The sequence below is a fragment of the Gadus chalcogrammus genome, chromosome 1 (genome assembly GCF_026213295.1).
Source record: "Gadus chalcogrammus isolate NIFS_2021 chromosome 1, NIFS_Gcha_1.0, whole genome shotgun sequence".
In the NCBI taxonomy this organism is placed as follows: Eukaryota; Metazoa; Chordata; class Actinopteri; order Gadiformes; family Gadidae; genus Gadus; species Gadus chalcogrammus.
The window spans coordinates 15,943,350-15,966,522 of record NC_079412.1 but is presented as its reverse complement, the minus strand read 5'-3'; the positions used below and the strand labels follow the sequence as shown (position 1 = coordinate 15,966,522).

The window sequence follows — 23,173 nt, the reverse complement described above, 5'->3', positions numbered from 1 at the left end:
AATCATAGAACAAAGAAGCTTTTACGATATCTACATATCGGGTATACTCTGCAGATCCTGGTTTTGCCAAGAGAAAGAAATAATTGGATGGGAGGGAATGTTGTGTTCAGCATAAGGCATACGGGAAATGATTTTGGGGTGGGGAATCATTCGGAAAAATGTTGTGGCTGGGATGGGATCAAATTCACTGATGACACACAGTTTAGCAGTTGGGGGATAATCCATGCCAAATGAGGAGGACCATAACCATTGCTTTTTCTGTATATTTGGCATGAAGAATAGTAGACATTTAAAGGAGAAATTTGCTCCATTTCAACTGTTCCTTGCTTTACTAGCTTTTCCTTCTTTCTCTTTTTTCCATTTATATAATGCACCCTAGAAAATAGCTGAATATAACTTTAACATAAGTAGCCATAGCTTTCATCTTGCCTTCAACCAAGGTTTGTATTAACATTTGGTTTTTGATTACCTCAATGCCTCATTCACAATGTAGAGAAACTATCCCATAGTTCACCTGTATAATTTAGTCTTTATGTATGCACAATGCAACTTATCAAAGACAAAAGAGCAGCACAGCAAATATTGAGTTAAATTCTCTTTTCCTTTTTTACCTAAAATTCTACTGGCAGCTTGATGAAAACTGCATGGAAAGTTTTCCTGATCACAAGTACGCCAGATCACAGCCCAGCAAACAGCTACCTTTTCACAAGCCTTTCCTCATAGGGAATTAAGAGAAAATGCACTTGGAGATGTTAATCTGCGTGATTCTTATAATTCCATCACTAGTGCTATGTTCTCCAGCCAAGAATGGATATATTGAAGCAAGGGCACCTAAGGTAACAAAACCCAACAGGGTTAATTAAATACAGTGTCTTATTCTCGGATATTGTAGAATTAGTATGAGACAAATTGTATTCCAAGTATGCCACTGAAATATTGTTTACCTTAAAGATGTGTTGTGTCTTTCCAGCAAGACATTGTGACCATTCCTGAGTTCCCTCAAGACTTACCAGCAAAACCAGATGCTGCTGGTAATGTAGCTTTCACAGATGAAAAACTATAAATCAAGTATTAAAAATATGTCCAAATGACATTATCTTAATGGGTATATTCCAATATGTGTATAATTGTGCATTATTCAAATAGACTGTGCATATCATTTTTTAATGTTAATAGATGTTTTCCACTAAATTATACAATTCAGTGCTGCCCACGTGTCTGCTCTGTGTATGCCTGATTGGATCGGTGTACTGTGAGGAGGTGTTCCCTCAAATGACAGCCATCCCAGCACTGCCAAGAGAAACCACATACCTTTATGCACGCTTCAACCAGATCAATAAGATAAAAAACAAAGACTTTGCAGATATGGGTAAATAAATGGATTCATTTGTTTCTTCAATATGATTTTTGCATAGATGACCACACGTTTACTTTTTGGTAGATATCTTGGCCAAAACCAAATGATGTATGGGTCTTCTTTCTTTTCAGGAGCATTAAAAAGAATTGACCTGACCGGAAACATTATCAGCGAGATAGAAGATGGAGCCTTTTCCAAACTTACCAATCTTGAGGAGCTCTTTCTGGCTGAGAACCGACTTACAAAACTGCCAATGCTACCCAGCAAACTAACAACATTGAATGCCAATTTCAACCTTCTCAAATCCAAGGGTGTGAGGTCCAATGCTTTCAAGGTAAGCTATAATACAACAAGGTAGATAAATTCAGTTTAAAGGTAAATGAGTATATCTGAAAAGTGCATCAATGTCTTGTGTCCAGAAACTTCCCGAACTTGCTTTTCTATACCTTGGAAATAATAAACTGGAAGTAATTCCACAACTTCCTGAGTCGCTACAAATTGTTCACCTCAATGTAAGAAACATTTTTTTAAGGTGTGTCGTCATGATATTTTCAATGGTCTTTGTTTGTGACATAGTAATGTGTTTATTTTCTCTCCTGCTTCAGAACAACAATATCAATACAATTACTGATCAGACATTTTGCAAAGGCAACACCACTCAGTACATCCGAAGCACCATGGAAGAGGTGAGACTGGATGGCAACCCACTTGTCTTAGCTCAGCACCCAAATAGCTTCATCTGTCTGCGGAATCTTCCAACTGGACATTACCACTAAAGTTTTAGATAACCAACGCATGATTTTGGGAATTAGCTGTAAACCCTGCAGGTGTAGGTGATCAGCATTATTAAGCAGAAATAAGTCCCTTTGTGAAATGGAGAGATAAATTCATCAGTCCTCCAAATCTTTTTATAAATTGTACTCCGCTTATTTTTTCTCTTAACATTGTTTATAGGTATATGTTACATTTCTTTGTTTCCTTTTTCACACTTATATCATCATAGACTTTCAGCTTGTGAACTAAACAAATTATTGTGGAATATTAATAGCTACCGTTGGATCTTCAGACAGCATTGCATGTGCAAGAATGACATGCATCTTTACTCAATTAAGTTCACCTTGATGTAAACAAGCATTCATAGCCCAGAGTCCAGTTACTTTTGTTAAAACCGGTAGTTCCAACGTCCAACATTTATTTGACTTCAATCAGGCCATCAGCGATCTTCTGCTGGTATGATCTTTCTGACTGTTTTCTTCTGTAGACATCATCTGGCAAATACAATAGAAGGATTATTGTATTGGCACTCAATAAAATTGGCAAGATTACATGTATTGTGGATTCATGGATACACACAGAGGTTGGTTTGATATCCTGTGAAGGAAGGTCTATTCAGATCTCTAACTCTGAGAGAAAGGCATGGGACATCCTACAAGGAGTAAGAGGGAAGCGACAGTAGGGGGACCTTTATTGTGCTTACATAGTGTTTGGTGAGGCTACATTTCACTTCTTTGCAGAAGCATGGCCAAATTTTGCCCAACGCGTTTGGCGTTGGTCACTAGTTTAAGGTCAGGTTAGGCGTTAACGTAACTTGATGTCCTATTACGTGACATTGTATTTGTCCATCGCTGTAAAATATGATTAGCGTTTGATTCCTACGTCAAATAAAATGGCGACGATATAACCTTCTAGATCACATGTAGGTCAGAAAAGATTGCTAGAAAAGATTGAAGAACCATTCAAGAAGTATACTTACAGAATGTCTCCCTTCCTATCCTCACGTTTATCATGATCCATTCCATAACACCGCCTATGCAGAAAAATACCGGCAGGAATCTGTAGGTTCCGAGACGGCGTTTACCCGGCATAAGACTCAGTATATACTTAATGTTTTCACTCCTTTGAAACATCTTAAACAGCGGGCACTTGCTTATTTATTATTCTTAAACGACAGCAACGATTGTCACATACATTTATAAAAACGTAGTGTATTGCCTAACTACACAGCAACGCAGCAGCATGTCCTGAAGTGTGACGCCGCCGATAGGGAATGATCGTTTTGTGACAGCAAGTAACTAACCGGACGGAGTTACAGAGCATGTTTATAACTCTAGTGTGGTGCGGGGGACGCCCATGTGTAGGTTCAGACACTAAAATGATTCACACCCGATTAACTTTATAGCTCATATCCATATTTTTTTATATGTTATGGACGCGAGGCTAAAGTAAGGTTTTCATTCACCATCTACTGAAGTTTAGTAAAAGAGTAAATAACACTAACATTTGTAATGCCTATTTTACAGGGATGGATAAATATTGTGAATTTCCAATATAATGGTATCCTTTATATTCGTATGTGTTTTTAGATGTGCTATGGTTTAGAATATAAGTAGGCCTATTCAGAGTAGAATCAATGTATATATTGATTGCCTTATATATTATATCAATTTCAGTATTTGCATTCGTTTTTTTGTAGGTTGGTACGAGTTGTTACAGCTACAAGTTCTTTATAACTGCGCTTAGAATCCTTTTCAAATGAAAATATTTGTTATGGAAAATAATACCAACTATGATTATTATAATGAAATCTTTATTTTCCTGTGGAGAAAATGAACATAAACAATGGTAGTTCTACTTTGTAACGTAATAATGTCGATACATCCAAAGAACCAGACATAGAACCATCCACATGCAACACAGCCAGGTTAAGGGAAACTAATATAAAAACCAGATAAACCAATTGGAAACACATTAGACTTAACAGTAACACTGAAATTTTAATTGTTTTTTGTTTTTTTTGTCCACAACCCATACCATGACCTTCATGGTATTTTGCAATAGCCCTAAAAAAAACATTAAATATGCAGTGACATTATCAATGCTAATTTTAAGACACATCTAATCGCTGTTTATGGATCATACCTTGTTGTATCTAATCAAAATGTGTTCATTTATATTTCTCCATCTATATATGTTTCAATGCACTTAGCCGTCTTGCAGTTTATGATCATTTAACAATTTAACTGAATTTATGTGTATTTCCATAAACTTTATTTGCCAAGATCGGGTGCCGTGTATATTGTATGTACATGTACCAATTGTCTTGCTATAGATTCTGTTATGTTTAGGGCCAAAACAAACAAAAGACCTATGCATTCATATGTTAAACATTGACCACCATCCACTATGGAAGCACCAGCTCTGTCGCGGTTCAGTCCACGACGATGCGGGCCGGCCTACAGAAAGTCCAGTGGTGCTCCACTGTGTTCTCGTTGGCCCGCTCGCTCATGTGATGAACGCGCGTGTTGCGGATGGTGAAGCCTTGCTTCATGATGTAATCCATGAGGTGCACCCGCAGGTTCACCTCCTGGTGATAATCACACGGTCCAAACGTAAAGGAAACCTGGCAGTCTCTGGTGTCCATCATGTGTTTGCTCCACTTGGTGAAGTTTTTGCAGATTCCCTCCCGTAGCGAATGGGCCTTGGCGGTGACGGTGAGCTGTGTGATGATCACAGCTACGGGGTTGGAGTATTTGGAGAGTTTCCTGGTGCTCGAGAGTTCAACAATTTGCTCAAAGATGTCGGGAGGGTAGAGGGGCATGGGGTCCTGAAGGCACTCGATCAGCGGTTCGATCTGGTAGAAGTCGGCCTCTTTCCTTAGCAGGTCTTTTTCCGAAAAGTCAGAGGGAAGCGTCAGCTCAGACGTTCGAAGAAAGTTCAAGATGTACCGGAATAGTGTGCCGTCACGATCAATGAAGTAGTTCCCTTTTGAGTCTTTGGTTGTGGGGAAGTCTCCGCGAAACATGGCCCCCAGCATGGAGTCTGGATAGCGCTGCAAGGTTGACAAGGTGGTGGTGTAAAGGTGGCCGCCGACATTCAAGGTAACAGGACTGTTCCTCTGAGCAAATAGGAGGAAAGTGCAAGAAATGTGTCATATTGTAACAAGGGAAAAAGTGCCAAAGCATAATTCATTTAGAGGCATTGATGTTGTTAATCCTCCTAATGTACAACAAAAAGAGGGAGGGATTTTATTTTACTTGGTGATGGCGGTCATAGAATTCATCAGTGATCTGACCAGCTATTAAACTCACCCTATGGCCCCCATCTCCATTATCCATTTGTTAAATAAAGATACCCACTTCGGTCATATTCTGAAAAGTATGGCGAAGATATGATGATGAAGATGATGATGATGCTGCTAATAAAATGTCACCTGTAAAATAAAAAAAATCTAAAACAGAATAACAGTTTTGGTTTTAATAATTACATTAAAGTATTTCTAAATAACCTCCATGATTGATGTTTTTATGCAGCTTTAATAATTCATCGTTGGTCAAAGCAAGCCAACTTCGGACATGCCGTAGTAGTGTATGGCAACATGGTCTGAACACCTGGATCTGCTGAAGTTGGAAAATGTGACGAGACTGTCTGAATATCTTGATAAACAACATGACTCTAGTGATTGCCGTTACATTATGTTATCAAAGTAGCTAAACTTGTATTTGCTGGTAAATCGCGTTCAAGTCAACGTTACACAGCAACACAAGTCAGTGTTCCATTGCATGTTGCATAAACATGAACTGAATAAAGCTAACAGGCTAGCCTAGCATGTAATACACATCCATGTTAACAAATCTATAAATCTATAAATCGAATAAATCTAAAAGTCAATCACGATCGCAAACTAACATATGGCGCCGTTTAATCTTCTACCAAAGAAATGCAGGAGTAGGCTATTGAGCATAATTGTCTGTGCTAATAGTTGTTTGAGCTGTATAACTTTTCAGAAGCAGATGCTAAATAAATACCGTTCGCTCATCGTTGCTTGCTCGCTAATGGACATAATTCATATAAAACGTATCCCTTAAGAAAGGGCTTACCAGCTCTTTCGTCTTCCAAAACCCCTTAGCTCCGGATTCTATAGAATATACACTGGCCGGGAGGACACACAAGAGGTGCTGGGAGGACACACAGGAGGTGCTGGGAGGCGGGGAGGTTTAGTAAGAGACAGTCTCTGCATCTCCGACATCGCTTCCGCAGGCAACTCTGAACCCTTTTCTCCCTTTCATTCCTACCCGTGAGCAACGCTAGTCTCCCTTCTCTGCCGAATGCATTTTTGAAAAAAAAGAATCAGTTTTTAAAATCCTTAAATGTGATGCATGCCTCCGAATCGTGTGACGCGTCCGATCAGCTGCATTTATGGAGATAAATAAATCATTTTATCCCCAAAAATATATAATATAATAATAATAATAATAATAATAATTATCACACCGTTGGTCTCCCACCATATGCGCTGTCATCAGCACAAATGATCTGTCCCAAAAAGTTAAAATCCACCATCCCCGCTGGCTTTTTTTTGACAACTCGACCGCTTCTTAACCCATGAAAGCAAAAAGCTTTTCGAGCAATCTGATTGGTCAAGAATATATAAAATTTTCGAGTGACCTCATTGGTCGAAAATATATATATTTATTAAGCGATCTCATTGGTCGGAAAAATTATACTTTCAGAGCGACCTCATTGAAAAATATGAAAATGTTACTTTGAAATAAAAATCTATACCGGAGGCGAGAACGATACACACAGTTTAACAATGCAAACGTGTATTTCCCTGGGAGGCTGCGACGAAGAGAAATGTTTGAACGCAGGGGTTCGCACGTTGTGGATAGCTGTATTCGCCTGCTGGTTGTTTCTAATGTGTTTTAGTATTTTAACCATGTCTATTTTCGGCATTATAATATGAGGACCACATCATAACTTGTCTTAACGTCGCAATAATATCGGATATTATGGAAGCGTAATGCATTATGCATTCACTTGAGTAAATATATTCAATAAATTCTGCTATTCTTTTTTCTGAATAACATGTTGCAGAATTCTGAAAAAGGTTTTCATAAAAGAAAACGATGATTTGCAATAAAAAACGAAAGCCGAGTTAAGCAAATCCACGTTTTTAAGACATTTAAGCGCAATAGCCTACTTTCTAGGAACTATTTCATACTTTTAGATAGGCTTAGCTTTTAACTTAATTTATTAGACGATATAAATCGCTCTAACTTAAATATGAAAAGTGGTCAATTGATTATTTATATAATCGGCCGGTCTTTATAAAAGCACACTGTTTGATGCAGTCCATTTCTTCTCGGCCACGCCTCCTCCAACAACCAGCCCTGGAAGTGCACAGTGAGGAATCATTTTGTACTTGTCCTTCTTGTGCTCCATACCCCTCAATCGACAATGGCAATGAAACTGGCTTATTGGGATATTCGTGGGGTAAGAACTTAAGTGACTACTTTCCGTTAAATTTCTGTGTTTTCTTCATTGAGAGTAAGTCGTTTATCGGAGGAAAACATTACATTTCTTGACAAAGCAAAGCGATGACGGAGTATCTGCAGAGTAACCTAGCATGGTGTGTCAGCCTGCTGCAGCCTGCGTTACAACCAACATTTGGGGCTGGACGTGTCGAAAAGATGTGCTCGTGTCGTGTGTAATGTAAAAATCTTGAATTTCTCTAAACAGCTTGCCCAGCCGATACGCTTGCTACTTGAGTTCACAGGAACAAAGTATGAAGACAAGTTCTACGTCTGTGGTGAAGGTAAATAAATACCAACAAAAAATGTTTACGGTTATGCAATTCGTAATTTAACTGATCACCTTTATGGGTCTCCCACAGCTCCCGATTATGACAAGACTTGTTGGATCGACGAAAAGCACAAGCTTGGGATGGACTTTCCCAATGTGAGAGATGGAGGAACTACTATATCAGTTACAATGGCTCAGATCCACTCAGAATACCAGCGGACTCATGGCCTTTTTTTGTTTTCCACAGCTGCCCTATCTCGTGGATGGAGAGCGAAAGATGGTCCAGAGCAACGCCATCATGAGATACATTGCACGGAAACACAATCTCTGTACGTGGTGACTTGTGTGCTAACTGGGGAGGACAGTGTTCTGTATATCCCCACTGTCTATAGGATGTATTGCTAAGTTGCTAACTTCATTCTCCACGATATCACACCACAGGTGGAGAGACCGAGGATGAGAAGGTGCGCGTTGACCTCATGGAGAATCAGTCCATGGACTTTCGGAACAGCTTTGTAATGTTGTGCTACGGGGATCATGTAAGTTCAAGGATAGGCCATCGACGGTTCATGCGTTATCTGGAAGCGCCATAAATCAAACTGTAACTAACATCTGCGTTTTTCGATCAGGATAAGTTGAAGCCAGGTTTTCTAAAGAATCTGCCAGTGGTTCTTAAGCAGCTGTCAGATTTCCTGGGAGAAAGGAAGTGGTTTTCTGGCGACAAGGTATTGTTTAATGTTGAGAGATTTAACTTTAAAAAAATCTGTCTTCGTACTGCTATTTGGGTGTGGCAAATGTATGCAGTATTTGTTGAGTATTCAATGCCTGTAAAAGATTTACAATATTTAAATTTGTGCTTAGCTTCACTAATGCTGAATTGGCTGGGTGATGTCAGAGTTGAATTGGTCATTTGACCATGTTGCAACCTCTTATGGGTTAACGCTTCTGCCATTACTGCTCATGTTAAATCTCAACTTTTCAATGCAGAGTCATGACTTTGTTGTAATCCCTTACCCCTAGATCACCTTTGTGGATTTTATTATGTACGAGCTTCTGGACCAACACCGAATGTTTGAGCCCAAGTGCCTGGATGATTTCAAGAACCTCCGAGATCTATTGGACCACTTTGAGGTCAGACCCACCCGTTCATATAGTATTTTTACTGTTGTTTATGACTGGGGTATAGCCCTGCAAAAGTACTACATAGATCCATCAAAAATGTCTGTATAATAAAGTTCTGTTTACCTGATTAGTCTGTACATTCAGCAAGGGAGATAGAAATGAGTGTGTGTGCAGGTCCACATAGGGAGGGGTTTAAGCTCCCGTCCTGCTGGACAAGGAATACCCCATATAATGTAGTCTCTCACCTGCCTCCTTAAGGGAACGGGTTAGAACCTGCCATAATGACTTGGGTTGAGCCTGCCAGCATTCAGAGGAGGCTATTAGTAGAACCAAACTGGTTTGTAGAGTCCCATTCTTCAGGGTCCCTCGTGACTTTTCCCTTTTGTTAATGTGTAATCTGGTTAGTCTTTGAAAAAGACCTTGTGCGCACAAGGTGCCTTCAATGTGTAGGGGCTTTGTGGTTGATCAAATTCCTGGGGCAAGTTAGAAGTAAACCTACATGTTGATTTAGAAGTTAAACTAAACGTTTGCATGGTATGAATATAACGAAACCATTCTGGTTAAACATTTGGTTAATTATTTCTATTTTTTATACATTTCCCAATAGGCTCTGGAGAAGATTTCTGCTTACATGAAGTCCAGCAGATACATGAAGACCCCGGTCAACAACAAGATGGCCAAATGGGGAGGTCAGAAGGAGTGAATCTACACCGTCAACCGGAGTAGTCGATAAGGAAACTCCTAATGGACCAAAACATTTGGGCCAAATTACTGCAGATACATAATTCTTGTGTGTTATGTGGGGCATGTAGTATCTTGAGTACCACTACCGTCACAATTTTACTGTTTTATGTTGTTGCATCTTTTGTAAAAACCAAGGATTTCCATATTGAGTAAAGAACGTTTGTAAAAAAAAATAGTTTATTTATCCATTTATGCGGCGAGTTGCTTTTATTGGACAACGTAATTCACTCTTAATGCTTGATTTTCGATTAAATAAAAAAAATTGATAGAATTTATTTATTAGATTTTAAATGAGGTAGGTAAATGATACATTGGGTGGTTGACAGATAATTTGCAGCTATACTTCATATTTTAAAAAATTCGGTAGGTCTGATTCATGCCTTAATTGCAGTTGGAAAATTAGTGTATAACTGATTTGAAGTAGTTCAATGCAGCACATAAAATCAACCTCTTAGCGATCATCTGTTGGCACAAAAGTTGGTTTTGATCAGTAATCAATTGAGTTAAATAGAACCAGTTTAATTACGACCGCCATTATAATGCACTCGGAGACTGGTCACTAGTGACGGCCATTGTAGGGTCCATACCCGGGCTCGGAGGCAAGCTGTAGGGAATAAATTGTACGTTATTCATTAGTGAATTAGGGATTATTACTATAAAAGTCAGATTGCGTTGTGGGAAGATTGCATTGGTCTTCACACAGCGCAATCGTAGTGCTATACTCACTGCAATGGCAGACTTTATGGGCTGCAGCTGGAAGAACATTTTGCCGCCTTCCTCGGGGCAGGCAAGCCGTAGGTTTTCGCGGGACAATCCCAGCAGCTGTTTTCCGCTCAGCACACCGATGCTCTGCACCGTCCTGTGGTTCCAGGGAAAACAAACGGTTGTATACTTGACTCGTTCAGCATGCATGGGTGGGTGAATATTCAAGGGATTCGTTGATATGCGTGGCTAGGTTACATTTTGGAGAAGCCTTTGTAATCCAGCCAGGCTCGAACATCCGCAGGGCTGGACATCAGGTCCAACGGGGGACCACGGCCGCGGGAGCCCTGGAGGGAGACGAGAGGATCAGACACACTGGGAGGCAGTTAGTGGTAAAGTCATGTGTTGATAAGAATACATTTAATTTGAAGGCGCCTTTCTCGGCACTCAAGGACACCGTACAAAGGTAGACAAAAGTCATTAAAAAGAAGGGGACAGGTGTATTGAGGAAGAGGATCTGAGGGAGCTGGAGGGAGTGGTAACAAGGACGTGTTGAAGGAGGTGGCAAGAAATGTAAGTCATAAAAGAGGATAGCACTTTGTACCCTTTTACCGAGTACTTTACCATGTCCAAAATGAGGATCAAGGGAACGATAATGCAAGGTCAGAGGGAGTTGGATTGAAAGAGGAAATGTGACTAGAACAAAAATAGCAGTCAGCAACATGGTTGACCTGTGGGTTGTCCATGGGCACTGACTCATTCATGGGCTCCAGAACATTCTGGGGAACATGTCCCTCCTCCTGGAGATTATTGCGGACGATCCACCACTGTTTAGACTTGTCTACCACCTAAGAGAAAATGAAATAAAGTATAAGCGTATAGATAAAAGGTTCTCATTTGAGTATCATGTCTACCGTATGCTTTGGACCAGGGTTCAAGGTTTTGTGAGGTGAGCCAATTTATTGCATTGTATTTGTATATTAGCCAAAGCAATAAATCAAGGGGCCGTCCACGACTGGAACCATACTTCACAGCCCAAAAAATACAGCCTATTGACTTCCACCAATTGACTACTTAGCAGACAAGTGTATACAAAGTGACTCTTCTTGACTTGTCATCAACGAACAGAGACATCTTACTCAAGGTTGCCCACAGTTATTTTTGCGTGGGAGTCAAACACCCGAACCACTTCACTGTCCTGCCCCCGACATATCAATATTGGGTTCATTCCTTCATAATTCCAATCTCAACACTAATCATATTGCGTTGCTACTCTGCATAGAGTTTGACTGAGGGGCTTACCTGGACCACGTCTCCTTTCTGAATACTCAGCTCCTGGCTGTTCCTTGCCACAAAGTCATAGATGACCCGCATGTACAGGGGCGGCCCGCTCTGGCTGCAGCACAAGCATTCCCACCATCCAAAGGGTTAGGAACCACTATGCGTTAAATACGAGTATTGTACTACTGTGTCAGCAGAGAGCTGTGTGTTCTCCGTACCGTGGTGATGGTGGGGCCCAGTGGCTGTCGTTCCTCTGCTAGAAGGAGCATTGACGAAATACATCATGTATAATATATGATAAAACATTAAAGATGGATTATTGGTTTCAATCAGCACCCTATAACCTTCTGGACGATAAAACTGATGTGAAGGTGTGTATTCCCTGGTCTCCTGTGATAATTCCACCCTCAACACGATCAAACTTGATCAAGGTATGGTACGGTTCAATGAGTGATTGCCAAACCACATAGGCCTTAACCCTTGCATTAAGTAAAGCTTTTATAAAACTAAGAAAATAAGTTTATCATCATATGCAATGTCATATATACATATAATATACTAATCAGGGCGTAGTTTCTCATGGGCTTCTGTGGTCCTACCACTCCGGGCGGTCCTACCTCTTCTCTGCTGCTCCGGGGGTCATATGGGGGCCCGTTGCTGGAGGGAGAAGGGGGGAAACGCTGGCTGTTGCTGCGGTTGAGGGCCACCATCTGGGAAGATGTCGCCCGGGGCGGGATCTGCCAACCGTCAGAAAACTGTGGCATGTACGGCAGGACTTCGTGCGGCCATTTGTTCCTACAGCAGGACAGGAAGTGGTCCCGGTCAGAGACCAGGAGGTCGGAGGGCGAATTGAGGTCAGACAATTGGACAGTAAGTAACAATAAGAGTAGTGTTTATCTAGCATAAAAATATCAAAGCAGAAGAGCAGTAGAAAGAAAACAATGGCACCAGCAGAAGGATGCTTAAAAATAACAGTCAAGTTGTTTTTACAAGAGAAAAGAGGAAAAAGTGTGTAAAACATAAAAACAATAAGTAGTGTTCCTTAGAACGTACAGTATAGACAATGCAGATTACATCTAGCGTAGAACAACGCATCGCGTGTGTGTCAAGGAATAGAATGGATTTCCTGGGCCTTCAAGAGCGTTATGGCGGGTGGGGGAGTGACGTACCTGGGGAGGTTCCAGCACTCTCCCAGGGACCTCCACAGCTGGTCCTCCTCTGGACTCGTCTCCTGGTCCAGGAGCTGCAGGGCCGGCTCTGTCAGCATGGGGGAGACCACTCTCATGGAGATGCCAGGGGCATACTGCGGGACCACCTGCAGGAGGAGGAGGAGGAGGAGGAGGAGGAGGAGGAGGGGGAGGAGGGGGGAGGAGGAGGGGGAGGAGGAGGAGGAGGGGGGAGGAGGAGGAGGAGGAGGTGGGGGAGGAGGATAAGGAGGGGGGAGGAGGAGGATACATTTTTTTTTATCATATCCTTTCTCTCTCTTGGTTACTGTTGATTCTGATACACGTTGATTTGCATTATTTTAGTTTACTCTTTGTATTGCTTTTTTATTTATGATTGGTAATTGTATGTATACATGGCATACATTAATTTTCCCTACGAATTAATAATAGTTATAATCTTATCTGGACATTTTTATTAATTGTTTATTCAGTTTACAAGGTATCTTTATCAGTTCTATAGACTTAATCAAGATTAAGTTCCAGCTAAATCACAACCAACTCGTGACCAGATAAACCAGAGCCAGTGCCTTTCATAGATTCACAGCTGAAGGGAAGGATAAATAACCGCTAGAATATATTCTGGGACCAGCAGTTAGACTTGAGTGGCCTCTAGTGGTCACCAAACACAAATTAAAGAAACAGGCTCTCTGGACTCACGATTCGAAGAGTACTGAAGAGGATGTGGACATAGTCTGGTGCACTGGGATTGGTCAGGTGCCCGTTCAGTTTACCCTGTATCAGCAGAAAACCCACGGTATAAACTAGCTGTTTACTTACTACCACCCACCATGGAATATTATCACACACACACACACACACACACACACACACACACACACACACACACACACACACACACACACACACACACACACACACACACACACACACACACACACACACACACACACACACACACACAGTACTTACTAGTAGATTGAAGCCATACTTGACTTTTTGAAGATATCCAACATATTGATCTGCAGGTGGTATGCCGGCTCCTGGGGGAAAGACCACTAGTTAGAGCTACAATAATATATACAAATAAGGTCACTGAATCTATCCTTCAGCGGTTCATTTAGCTCATAGTTTCTTTTTTGCGCTAAAGATAAATGCTACTATTCCGTGAGGCCAAAAACCTTTTGTCTTGGATTTCTTCTTTGAGATAGCTTTCTTCTTCTTGCCATTTTCGCCCTGGGGCAGTACTGTAGCGGCTAGAAGCCCCATGAAGAGCTCCACATCGATGAACACATGGTTTAGGATTTCCTGCGAGGGAGAAACAGAAACAACCGTTTTTAATACGAATAGATGATGTATTAATATGATATGGGAAGGACTAATTCTAATCGTCAAACTCAAAACTAAAAAATATGATAATGTGTTATTAAATCAAAAAGTTGGTATTTACGATACCAATAAACCACATCATGACCTCAAGCCAATACCAATATTAATTCTGATGTGATCCATAATATAAATCTTTTGGTTGGTTCTGACCGTATCTCTCCCTATGTCGGTATATTCTGTCATTGGCCGACTCTCCTGTCTGCCCATTTCCATCTCAGCATTGTAGTGGCTCTCATGCGGTGGGGGGGCGTAGCTCCGAGGGGCAGGCGGAGGGTCCACGGGGGCGTAGCTCCGAGGGGCGGGGGGAGGGTCCACGGGGGCGTAGCTCCGAGGGGCGGGGGACGGCTCTGTAACAGGGCAAGAACAAAGACCAATGATCAACACTGTCTGGGGCCTTTCAACAGGCCGATGCCTGGCAGTACAGTGCGGTGTCACGTCCTATTCTGTCAATCCGGGTCGACATCTGCCTTTTCCCAACGCCGCTGCATGAGAACAGATCCTACCGAAGGCCCTGCCACTGGGGCGGTATTCTAGGGGAGAGGGGGGGCGGTCCAGCACGGCCCGGGGGCTGGAGCCTCCTGGGACCCACGGTGCAGGGATGTGCTCCCGGTCGTTGCTAGGATACAGGACGGACAGACAGTGAAGCATTAGGACATCCTTGTGTTGAACTGACATAGAAAGAAGTCATTGTTTATCTCTTAGATATGACGGAGAGATATAATGTGTGGTATATTTAACGAGGTGTTGTGGGAAATTGTACCGGAGGTTCAACTGGTTGCTATGGTTGTCCACAAGAGCTGGCGCTCCTTGGACGACCTTATCCAGATCTCTCTTAATGAACTCGGCCTAGTAAAACGAGGCAAGTTTAAGGAAAGAAAGTATATAAAACGCACATGAACTACAAAGATCACATTAGAGAATATTTTCATTCTCATCTTGCGAAATACTGGTTCCGATTCAGAACTATTCAACAAAGTACTAATAAACAATGGATCTATCTAGATGCAGGTATCCACATAACAAACCACATGAAAAAGAAAAAGAGGAAAAGATAATGAATTAATGTATCCATATGGGGGAGGGGTGTGTAACTGATGGAAGAGCATAGTTATAAATATAATTATATATATATATATATATATATATATATATATATATATATATATATATATATATATATATATGGTTTGTGCCGTACTACCTGATTGAACCCGATGTTAACCACTATTCATCGGGGTTGGACTCACCCCGACCTCTTCACATTGGAAGATGTAGACCTGAGTGCTCCTCCTGAAGCGCTGCTGCACCACCACGGCCAGCAGGGAGTTGTAGGCGCAGCAGTCCAGCACGGTGCTGGTCTTGAGGACGGAGGCCAGGGGGAGGGACTCCAGCTCAGCCTGGGGAATGGGGGGACGGACGGGTCGACGGGGGCAGGTTAGGTATGATGACCACACTGAGGGTGAGTCAGAGCTGGTTGTTTATTAGAGAGTCGTATTAAGGTCACAATGTGAACGATTGAGCCCCTCCCAGTTTGAAGCCAGGAAACTGTCAGAATAAAAAAACTGGCTGCCCAGCAACTTTGGTTTGTAGAATTGATCACTTATAGGATTTGATTTTTTTGCTTAAATTATGAAAAATCACTATCAATAAGCAAGGACTACAAATATGGTTATTTGTTACGAGCTTGTTCAAATGTTGCAGTTGTGAAAGTAGTATTTCATAGAATTTGGTCAAGAGAATTCCGTTCAAAGAGCCATTTTGGTTATCTTTCAGCTTGACTGGAATTCCTTATCACTCTGTCCCAAAATTCCCCTTGCATTAAAAAGCTTTATAGTCTTACACGGAAACGGTGGTTCTAGCCCAAGGAATATCACCATTTTTCTCTCACACTACAATTCCGGAAAAGCCGGCACCACTATAGGAGGGATATAATCTGATCTGAATGTCCAATCAAATAAATTCAAACTGCAATCCTGGTACAACAACTTGCTAGCATCATGTGACCCCCTCCCTCATGGACCAACCTTTGTCTCGATGTCGTTGAGCTGCAGGTATCCTCCCTGCACGTCTAGGATCATGTCCTGCGGCCATATCCGGCCTTTGGCGTCTAGGTTCTTGAGCTTGGCGATGCACTCATCCAGGCTGTTAGCCTCATGGCTGATCAATTCACAGGTAAACAGGTGCTGCGGCCAGGGGGAAACAGGGAGGTTCAGAGTTCAAGTGTGAACCCATTATCTTCTTCTTTTTAACATAGTAGAGGTCCAAACTTGTATTCATCATACATGTACTTTAATTTTTCTTGATTATGTTTTCTGTTTAAATTAATAGAATAATGTATAATTCTTGGAGTTCTTTCCATAAGTAATCAATAGAATAATACCAGTATTAAGTATTTTAGTCATCTTTTATTATAGTATTATTAGTCATTTAGTAGTATATGAAGTATATGGCTGTCATAATTACAGTAACAATATGGTCCTTTAAGTAATAATAATTCTTACCTCAACTCTGTAGTGAACGTTGTCTTCTTTGTTCAGTGTTTCTATGTGCTCTTTTCGCTGGGCTGAAAAAAAAAAATCAAAATCAAACTATTACACTCTGTGGATATTTGGACTAGGACTACTATTTGTGTGTTTGTGTGTGTGTGTGTGTGTGTGTGTGTGTGTGTGTGTGTGTGTGTGTGTGTGTGTGTGTGTGTGTGTGTGTGTGTGTGTGTGTGTGTGTGTACATACAGTATATTGCCTTGCCACTGGGCCTGGACGGACTGTTTCTCTGAAATGGTGAGTTCCTGGGTTCATCCTGTTGAAAACCTCGCCTAAATGACGGTTGTTCCTCCGGCACGAAACCCCTTTTAAGCATTATGAAACAACAACTGTTATGACTGTCTGCTATACGCATCCATACCCAAAATTAAGATTACTGTACTGGTTGGCACTGTTATTGTCATCACTCACCGGACTGGGTGTGAACAGTTTATGATATTGATCGTTTTTTGATTGCTTTGACGCACTATATTCGAGAAAATTGTTCCATTGAAAATATACTGACCTTGGGGAATAGGAAAAAGGTGCTGCGGTTCCGTACATTTTCTCGGTCTTTACTGTAAATGACAGAAAGTCAAGATTGAAGTTTCATAACGATTAAGAGTAGGCCTACTTTTCTGTCCCCACAATCTAAACTAATATATAGCATAGGCCTACGTTTTGTATCAGCTGTTGAACAGAACTCTCGAAAAGATAATCGACAAACGTTACCATTGACTCATGAGCAAAGTTGACTTTTCAGATGATGGATATGCTTATTTGATTTCAAATTATAATTATACATGCACTTTAACGTTTGCCAATAACCCTCACTTGTATTCAAAAGAACACTCATAATTTTCCATAGATCTGGATTGATTTAAAAAGGAGGTAAGTGAAGACAGTCGCCTTTACAATAAGCATTTATCGCATAGCTAGTTAGTAGTCTAAAAAATTAGACTGACAATATAACCATTACTGGCTTAAAAGTAAATAAAGCTACTTGCTCAAATATTATTCAAGTCTTTTATAAACATATCTTAGGCTAGTATAACAGCCACAACCTAGAAAATAATGGCCCATAATTGAGAAAACGACATTTACCTCTTCATTCATAAAATCAGTATTACCTGACAATGCTAGATGTCCATGTATAAACCCTGGTCCGGTGTAATTAAATCAAATTTAAAATCATTGCTGGTAAGAAGTTGTCCATACAGAGAAGTGGATATCCTCAACTACCTACTTCAAGTCAATGGGCCCAAAGTTCAGATGGTTTTACTGTTGTGATCGTCCAGGTAGGCTGTACAGAATGAGTCTAAAGGTGTGTCTTATGTTGGAAGGCAAGTCTCTCCATGGGTCCAAAGGTAGCTGACAAGTTTCGGATTAAGATTCAAGATAAGTTATGCAATAATATACTTTGTCCCCGAAATTGAATCTGCCCTCACAATGAAGTTTACATACAATTGTTGAAATTCAAAGAAAAGATAAGGGGGTCAGTGAGTAAGTCAATCCTTTATTTATACGTGTATATACACACCCATACTATTGGCCGAGACAATCTTAAAGAGGAAATAGTTTTATTCAGTAAGGGAAAGATGACCAGAGAACAATATGTTGGTGTTGGGAGGAGGCTGTTGCCTTGCAAAAACAGAAAGTTAGACCGCGAGTGAGGCCTTGGCCCTGGCCAGGGCCTTCAGGTCCGAGATGCACTTGGCGATGCTCTCCTTCTCCTGAAGAACACACAAAACACATGAAAGTCAGAGCAGTATAGGCTGATGGAAAAAAAACTAATATTGCAGAATGAAGTATGTCAAAGTATTGCGTCTGAGGTTAAAATATCTCCCCGTCCAGCTAGCCATGATTTCTAATTGTTTATATGTGCTGTAGCCTACAATGGATATAGATGTTTCGTTTCCACTGATAGAAAAGTTGACTTCTGTTGAACAAGTCCACTCGAAAGGCACCGAATGGCTGAAATTGAAGCCATTTTCTGAAATGAATTAGTATTTTTCCAGTGGATGTAAACGTTTTTCACCAAAGTATAAAAAAAGTAGAGCGAACTGTCTGTGGGCCTACTGTAAACAACCCCGTAGCACCAATAAATTGTTAAAACAACATGATTTTAAGTAGCACTCGCTCGTAGCGGACAAAATGACCTGGACATATCTCTAGGAAATTCTGAATGCGAGTGATTTCAATAATAATAATAATAATAATAATAATAAAAGATGGTATTTATAACCTCTTGGTTAATAAGAATCTATTGACGTCATCCTGTTATAATGGAGATTTGCATCTCCATTACAACACGTCTAACTGATGACTCACTTGTTATAGGTCAATGACAGAACAACACACTTCAAGTAGCTCATTTAGTTTTCTGTTCTAGCCTATCGATGATTGATGTTCAATAATAAAAAAAAAATTGTTCCACCAGTTTCCAAGTTCCAATGTAAAATGGCTATTAGTGTAAAAGGGAGATCCACTGTGAAACCCCCTGCTATAGCTCAACAGTGATCTCTGATAGACAGCGGAGAAACAGCAGCCTCTAGTGGACGGTTGGCCGCCATTACATGCTCAGATCCCAGCCCCCCCCTTTGGTCTGCCCGGGACTGACCTGCAGAGGGGTGATGCTGCCGACGACGCTCTTCTCCACCCAGTTGACCATGTGCTCCTGCTCCATCTGACGGTTCAGGTTCTGCACGGCGATCTGATAGTCCAGGCGCTTCTTCACCTCATTGGTCACCATGTGTATCCTCTCTCTGAAGTTGGTCTCCAGCAGCATTGCCACGTTGTTCTGGGTGATACAATTATACAATTCTGTCTTTTTATGGTTTTCCTTTGAGAGCAGGGTTCATGTGGTGTGGTGTGCCTGCCAATACGCAGGATGCTCATTAACGTTTTGAGCATAGGGCTTCTATTCTCTTTTTTTACTGATAATAACAATTTCTACAGCATTAAGCCAGCAACTTCCTTAGCCAATCACAGAACATTTCTCCCAGCAAATGCCTTTTTTTTTCCTGAATACCTTAACCTCTATTATGGCAGCCAAATGTCTCAGACAAAATCGAAACAGCACTTGCAATTTGGACATAGGGAATAGGGATGCAAACAATTAATCGATTATCGATTAATTGTCGATAAGAGATTACTCGATTAAAATAAATTACTTGCAATTAATCGCATTTTAACCCGTAATTCCCCAACCGTCCACGTGAGGGCGCACTTGACGCCAGACGTACTTGACGCACACGCGGGAACACAAGCGGGAACACAAGCAAAGCAGTGCCGTGTTCCAATACCCGTACTTCCATGAGTATACTTAAAGGAAGTATACTATCCGCACTGGCTGCTACGTTAATTTTTCAGATGCGAGTGCTGTTCCAAATCGAGTACTCCGTGGTGCACTAACCGGAAATTACGATCACGACTGCCGCCGTGGCTCCTCCCCCGCAATAAACATCCCGCTTTGAACGGTGAACTATTTACGCCTAGCAGCTATAAAAAGCTATAAAAACTACAAAATGACTATTAATGCAGGCTATGTGGAAAATGCGCCGACTTTGGCTCAGCCTGGCTCCACCTCTTCTGCTACGTAGCTAAGAAGGCTGCCGTTGAGTACGGGGAGTGTCCTTCAATCCACACTTCACGATTAGCCCGTTTTGAGTACGGCATCCGGGTCCTTGAAGTATACTTCTTTTCGCCGGATCTGAATTGGAGTACTGCGTACTCAAATTTTGGCTAGTAAGTACGGAGAGTACGGGTATTGGAACACAGCAGGACAAGACAAACGAAAAGCGGGACACTGACACGATGAAGAGGGCAAAACGGAGTGCAGTATGGAGCCACTTTAAGTTGGTTAATGACGACAAAGACGCCAAATGCACAATATGTGGAAGTATTTTAAAGTAACTTACCACCTAAATGTGTCACATTCAGAAGGAAATTCAGCTTCTCAGAAGAATTGCCGCTTATCAATTAATCGATCATCGATCGATAAGATGAAACAACTATCGATTAATGAATTACTCGATAATTTGCATCCCTAATAGGGAACTCACTTTTTTTTATCCGAATTGCTGATAATTAAAACATGCATTTGTATAATAGTAATAGGTAACAGCCGGACTTGCTGTTTGGTTTTCTTCTTGTGGCATAAAATAAATGCAAACTCTAAAATGTTACGCCTCTCCAAGATGCAAACACGCATGTCTGAATAAATGTGATTCGGCGTAAGCCAACCCAAAAAACACAAAGAACAGCCGAACCCGGGTGTGAGAACGATGGAAATGATGCAAGCGTCTGATTCTGTGTTTACCCTCTTGGCATCGAAGAGCATCGATCTGCCCTCTGCTCTCCACTGCTCCTTCTTCTCCTCCTCGATGGCCTGCGACAGGCCGACAAGGGCCACATCCTTCACCGCCTGAGCGTTGAGCACTTTCTCCTGCAACCCCAATCACACTACTGCTTTAGGCCCAATCCCATTTCTACCCCTTCCCCCTTCCCCTTCCCCCTTCAAAACAAGGGGGAGGGGTAAGGGTAAGGGGTAGAAATTGGATTGGGCCTTAGACTCCTTAAATGGCAGGTGTGCACACACATTCTTAATAAAACAGAAATTGAATTCAAGATCAACAGGGTAAAAGAAGTTAATGGACAATACAAAAAAAATGCTTATGGCGCAGGCCGAGGATTAATATGTCAAAGGAATATATTTTTAACCACTTAAGACTGGAAATAGTAAAAAGCCCAACCTCGTTCAGTTTGTCAGCAAAAGCAGCGACACTGGGTCCAAACTTCTTGATTGCGTAGATCACAACAGCGCCGATTGAGGCGGCGGACAACGTTTCGTGGTTGATGATGTAGATCTCCTTGGAGAGCAGGTAGCATAGGAGCCCAGTGCCCAGCATGTAGGGGCCTAACAGAAAGATGACCCCCCATTAACAGGCCAAAAATGACCCAAAACCATAGTATGATATATCCTGTACAGAGTACATAAGCGTCATAATGATGTTTAATACGTAATAAATACATGCAGTGAGTATTAAAAGCATGTGCACAATTCCATCATAAAGTTAGTACTATCGATCATTGATTGATAAATCTATGAATAAGAAACCCATTCTTCCAAGACCCACATACCGGTGACTCCGGTCTTGGGGTACAGAAGCTGGAACAGCTCTTCTGGGATGATGCCATGGCGGACCTGTCCTCCTTTCTCTGGCAGTGCGGGAACGGGGGCCAGACTCTTGGACGAGGTGTGCAGGGAGTGGGAGGCCTGGACTAGCCTATGGATTTCAAAGGCAATGACAGCTTTAGCTTTGATAGGTCAGCTGCAAGGACAGTGATTGTCAAAGTACTCACACTTTTTTAAGGTCATAATATGATCCTTTCCATATTGTTAAATAAGCAACATATTGATAGAAGACTATGGTAATAACAAAGATATATATAGCCAGTTAAAAGCTTTTAGCACGGATTTTAGAAAGGAAATGACATACCCAGCTCCAATTGGACCTTTGCTTTTCAGGGCATTGGCTGGAATATAAAAATAAAACGTAATTAGTTTAAAATAACAACACGCGAAAATCAGAAGACGTAAACCCATTGAATATTTTGTCAATTACATACAATGCTGCCATCAACTGGAACGATTCCATAAGCTGAACGCCTTGACAGACAAGGCATGTCCTCGTTAACATGTGCCAAATCAACATAATATTTGTGGCTATCATGTGGCTATTCAAATATTGCTTGGCTTTGGAAGACTTTAAAAGTGCAGCTGTCAAAGAGGTGACATTCTGCAGGCATGCCTGACAACGAACAGCTAGTTTTGCTACGTCTTGCTAACGCTACTTGCTTTCAGTCACTTGAATTAGTGTCTGCATGAAGCCTATACAAGCAAAGCGGTTGAATAACCCCACAGAAATACGGTTCGATTCTTCATTTACAAACTAAATGAATAGATAATAATGCCTTAAAGGGCTGTATGCTGCGTGTCCTTTAACTGGTAGCGCGAAACGTAGCGTTAGCATGTCATTCAATGTGTGGCCTTCACTTTACCCTTCAAGTTTACATGCAATATTATTTGATTCTAGCTATTAAGAAATAGGCAATATCTGAACTTTGTAAATTCCTTAATAAGCTTATATCATACCCGAAAGTAAAACGGTCCTCGACAGCATGTTTAGAATATGAAGTGCAAAGTTCGTCCAACACTCAGCACCTTAGCTACGGCCTGTTCTTGCCCTTCTGCAAAGAGCTATGTATTAGGATGGCGGATACACAGG

The 23,173-nt window shown here is 41.3% G+C and overlaps 6 protein-coding genes across 9 annotated transcripts; 2 read left to right on the top strand and 4 right to left on the bottom strand.

The window, feature by feature from the left end:
• Nucleotides 1-629: 629 nt before the first annotated feature.
• Nucleotides 630-3,700, top strand: ognb (osteoglycin, paralog b). Its single transcript, XM_056592076.1, has 6 exons — nt 630-836; nt 971-1,031; nt 1,205-1,369; nt 1,489-1,691; nt 1,777-1,869; nt 1,963-3,700. The coding sequence occupies exons 1-6, from the start codon at nt 738-740 to the stop codon at nt 2,131-2,133; spliced, it is 792 nt and encodes a 263-aa protein (XP_056448051.1). The 5' UTR covers nt 630-737; the 3' UTR covers nt 2,134-3,700.
• On the bottom strand, nt 1,918-3,435 carry LOC130384091 (ubiquinol-cytochrome-c reductase complex assembly factor 5). Its single transcript, XM_056592108.1, has 2 exons — nt 3,111-3,435; nt 1,918-2,625 (listed from the first exon to the last, which is right to left on the bottom strand). Exons 1-2 carry the CDS (start codon nt 3,262-3,264, stop codon nt 2,549-2,551), a joined length of 231 nt encoding a protein of 76 aa, XP_056448083.1. The 5' UTR covers nt 3,265-3,435; the 3' UTR covers nt 1,918-2,548.
• A 204-nt stretch (nt 3,701-3,904) lies between the features above and the next one.
• On the bottom strand, nt 3,905-6,747 carry kctd6b (potassium channel tetramerization domain containing 6b). Of its 4 annotated transcripts, none has more exons than XM_056592038.1 (3): nt 6,629-6,747; nt 6,235-6,334; nt 3,905-5,252 (listed from the first exon to the last, which is right to left on the bottom strand). In XM_056592038.1, exons 1-3 carry the CDS (start codon nt 6,655-6,657, stop codon nt 4,566-4,568), a joined length of 816 nt encoding a protein of 271 aa, XP_056448013.1. In that variant the 5' UTR covers nt 6,658-6,747; the 3' UTR covers nt 3,905-4,565. The 4 variants fall into 4 exon arrangements, with proteins under 4 accessions (XP_056448013.1, XP_056448038.1, XP_056448031.1 ...); XM_056592063.1 differs by lacking the exon at nt 6,629-6,747 and adding an exon at nt 5,446-5,505 and having other exon boundaries at nt 3,906-5,252; nt 6,235-6,602; XM_056592056.1 differs by lacking the exon at nt 6,629-6,747 and adding an exon at nt 5,446-5,585 and having other exon boundaries at nt 3,906-5,252; nt 6,235-6,601.
• Nucleotides 6,748-7,483: 736 nt separating this feature from the next.
• Nucleotides 7,484-10,072, top strand: LOC130383964 (glutathione S-transferase Mu 3-like). Its single transcript, XM_056591913.1, has 8 exons — nt 7,484-7,630; nt 7,877-7,952; nt 8,031-8,095; nt 8,187-8,268; nt 8,381-8,478; nt 8,569-8,664; nt 8,960-9,070; nt 9,669-10,072. The coding sequence occupies exons 1-8, from the start codon at nt 7,595-7,597 to the stop codon at nt 9,762-9,764; spliced, it is 660 nt and encodes a 219-aa protein (XP_056447888.1). The 5' UTR covers nt 7,484-7,594; the 3' UTR covers nt 9,765-10,072.
• Nucleotides 9,987-18,269, bottom strand: eps8l3b (EPS8-like 3b). The gene is made up of 20 exons (XM_056586060.1): nt 18,014-18,269; nt 17,410-17,461; nt 17,094-17,209; nt 16,863-16,924; nt 16,386-16,544; nt 15,609-15,758; nt 15,122-15,207; nt 14,808-14,977; nt 14,512-14,708; nt 14,154-14,280; nt 13,945-14,015; nt 13,672-13,746; nt 12,958-13,103; nt 12,406-12,583; nt 12,007-12,044; nt 11,810-11,903; nt 11,239-11,355; nt 10,766-10,854; nt 10,532-10,664; nt 9,987-10,409 (listed from the first exon to the last, which is right to left on the bottom strand). Exons 2-20 carry the CDS (start codon nt 17,445-17,447, stop codon nt 10,365-10,367), a joined length of 2,091 nt encoding a protein of 696 aa, XP_056442035.1. The 5' UTR covers nt 17,448-17,461; nt 18,014-18,269; the 3' UTR covers nt 9,987-10,364.
• Nucleotides 18,270-18,379: 110 nt separating this feature from the next.
• Nucleotides 18,380-23,167, bottom strand: atp5pb (ATP synthase peripheral stalk-membrane subunit b). Its single transcript, XM_056591901.1, has 7 exons — nt 23,041-23,167; nt 22,385-22,421; nt 22,026-22,171; nt 21,638-21,801; nt 21,205-21,330; nt 19,504-19,683; nt 18,380-18,616 (listed from the first exon to the last, which is right to left on the bottom strand). Exons 1-7 carry the CDS (start codon nt 23,066-23,068, stop codon nt 18,542-18,544), a joined length of 756 nt encoding a protein of 251 aa, XP_056447876.1. The 5' UTR covers nt 23,069-23,167; the 3' UTR covers nt 18,380-18,541.
• Nucleotides 23,168-23,173: the final 6 nt, after the last annotated feature.

What these genes read in the sequence shown, in the direction of transcription:
- ognb (XM_056592076.1), top strand. Translation starts at nt 738, where the DNA reads ATGCACTTGGAGATGTTAATCTGCGTGATTCTTATAATTCCATCACTA. An exon ending in AGCAAAACCAGATGCTGCTG is followed by an intron (nt 1,032 to 1,204) that starts GTAATGTAGCTT and finishes TATACAATTCAG; the next exon opens with TGCTGCCCACGTGTCTGCTC. An exon ending in TACAAATTGTTCACCTCAAT is followed by an intron (nt 1,870 to 1,962) that starts GTAAGAAACATT and finishes CTCCTGCTTCAG; the next exon opens with AACAACAATATCAATACAAT.
- LOC130384091 (XM_056592108.1), bottom strand. Translation starts at nt 3,264, where the DNA reads ATGTTTCAAAGGAGTGAAAACATTAAGTATATACTGAGTCTTATGCCG. An exon ending in GATAGGAAGGGAGACATTCT is followed by an intron (nt 2,626 to 3,110) that starts GTAAGTATACTT and finishes TGTATTTGCCAG; the next exon opens with ATGATGTCTACAGAAGAAAA.
- kctd6b (XM_056592038.1), bottom strand. Translation starts at nt 6,657, where the DNA reads ATGACAGCGCATATGGTGGGAGACCAACG. An exon ending in CATATGGTGGGAGACCAACG is followed by an intron (nt 6,335 to 6,628) that starts GTGTGATAATTA and finishes CCCGCCTCCCAG; the next exon opens with CACCTCCTGTGTGTCCTCCC. An exon ending in TTTGGAAGACGAAAGAGCTG is followed by an intron (nt 5,253 to 6,234) that starts GTAAGCCCTTTC and finishes CTATTTGCTCAG; the next exon opens with AGGAACAGTCCTGTTACCTT.
- LOC130383964 (XM_056591913.1), top strand. Translation starts at nt 7,595, where the DNA reads ATGGCAATGAAACTGGCTTATTGGGATATTCGTGGG. An exon ending in CTTATTGGGATATTCGTGGG is followed by an intron (nt 7,631 to 7,876) that starts GTAAGAACTTAA and finishes TTCTCTAAACAG; the next exon opens with CTTGCCCAGCCGATACGCTT. An exon ending in TGCACGGAAACACAATCTCT is followed by an intron (nt 8,269 to 8,380) that starts GTACGTGGTGAC and finishes ATCACACCACAG; the next exon opens with GTGGAGAGACCGAGGATGAG.
- eps8l3b (XM_056586060.1), bottom strand. Translation starts at nt 17,447, where the DNA reads ATGTACGGAACCGCAGCACCTTTTTCCTATTCCCCAAG. An exon ending in CCCGGAGCAGCAGAGAAGAG is followed by an intron (nt 12,045 to 12,405) that starts GTAGGACCGCCC and finishes TGCTCCTTCTAG; the next exon opens with CAGAGGAACGACAGCCACTG. An exon ending in TGGGCCCCACCATCACCACG is followed by an intron (nt 11,904 to 12,006) that starts GTACGGAGAACA and finishes CTTGTGCTGCAG; the next exon opens with CCAGAGCGGGCCGCCCCTGT.
- atp5pb (XM_056591901.1), bottom strand. Translation starts at nt 23,068, where the DNA reads ATGCTGTCGAGGACCGTTTTACTTTCGG. An exon ending in AAAGGTCCAATTGGAGCTGG is followed by an intron (nt 22,172 to 22,384) that starts GTATGTCATTTC and finishes TGAAATCCATAG; the next exon opens with GCTAGTCCAGGCCTCCCACT. An exon ending in CCCCAAGACCGGAGTCACCG is followed by an intron (nt 21,802 to 22,025) that starts GTATGTGGGTCT and finishes TCTTTCTGTTAG; the next exon opens with GCCCCTACATGCTGGGCACT.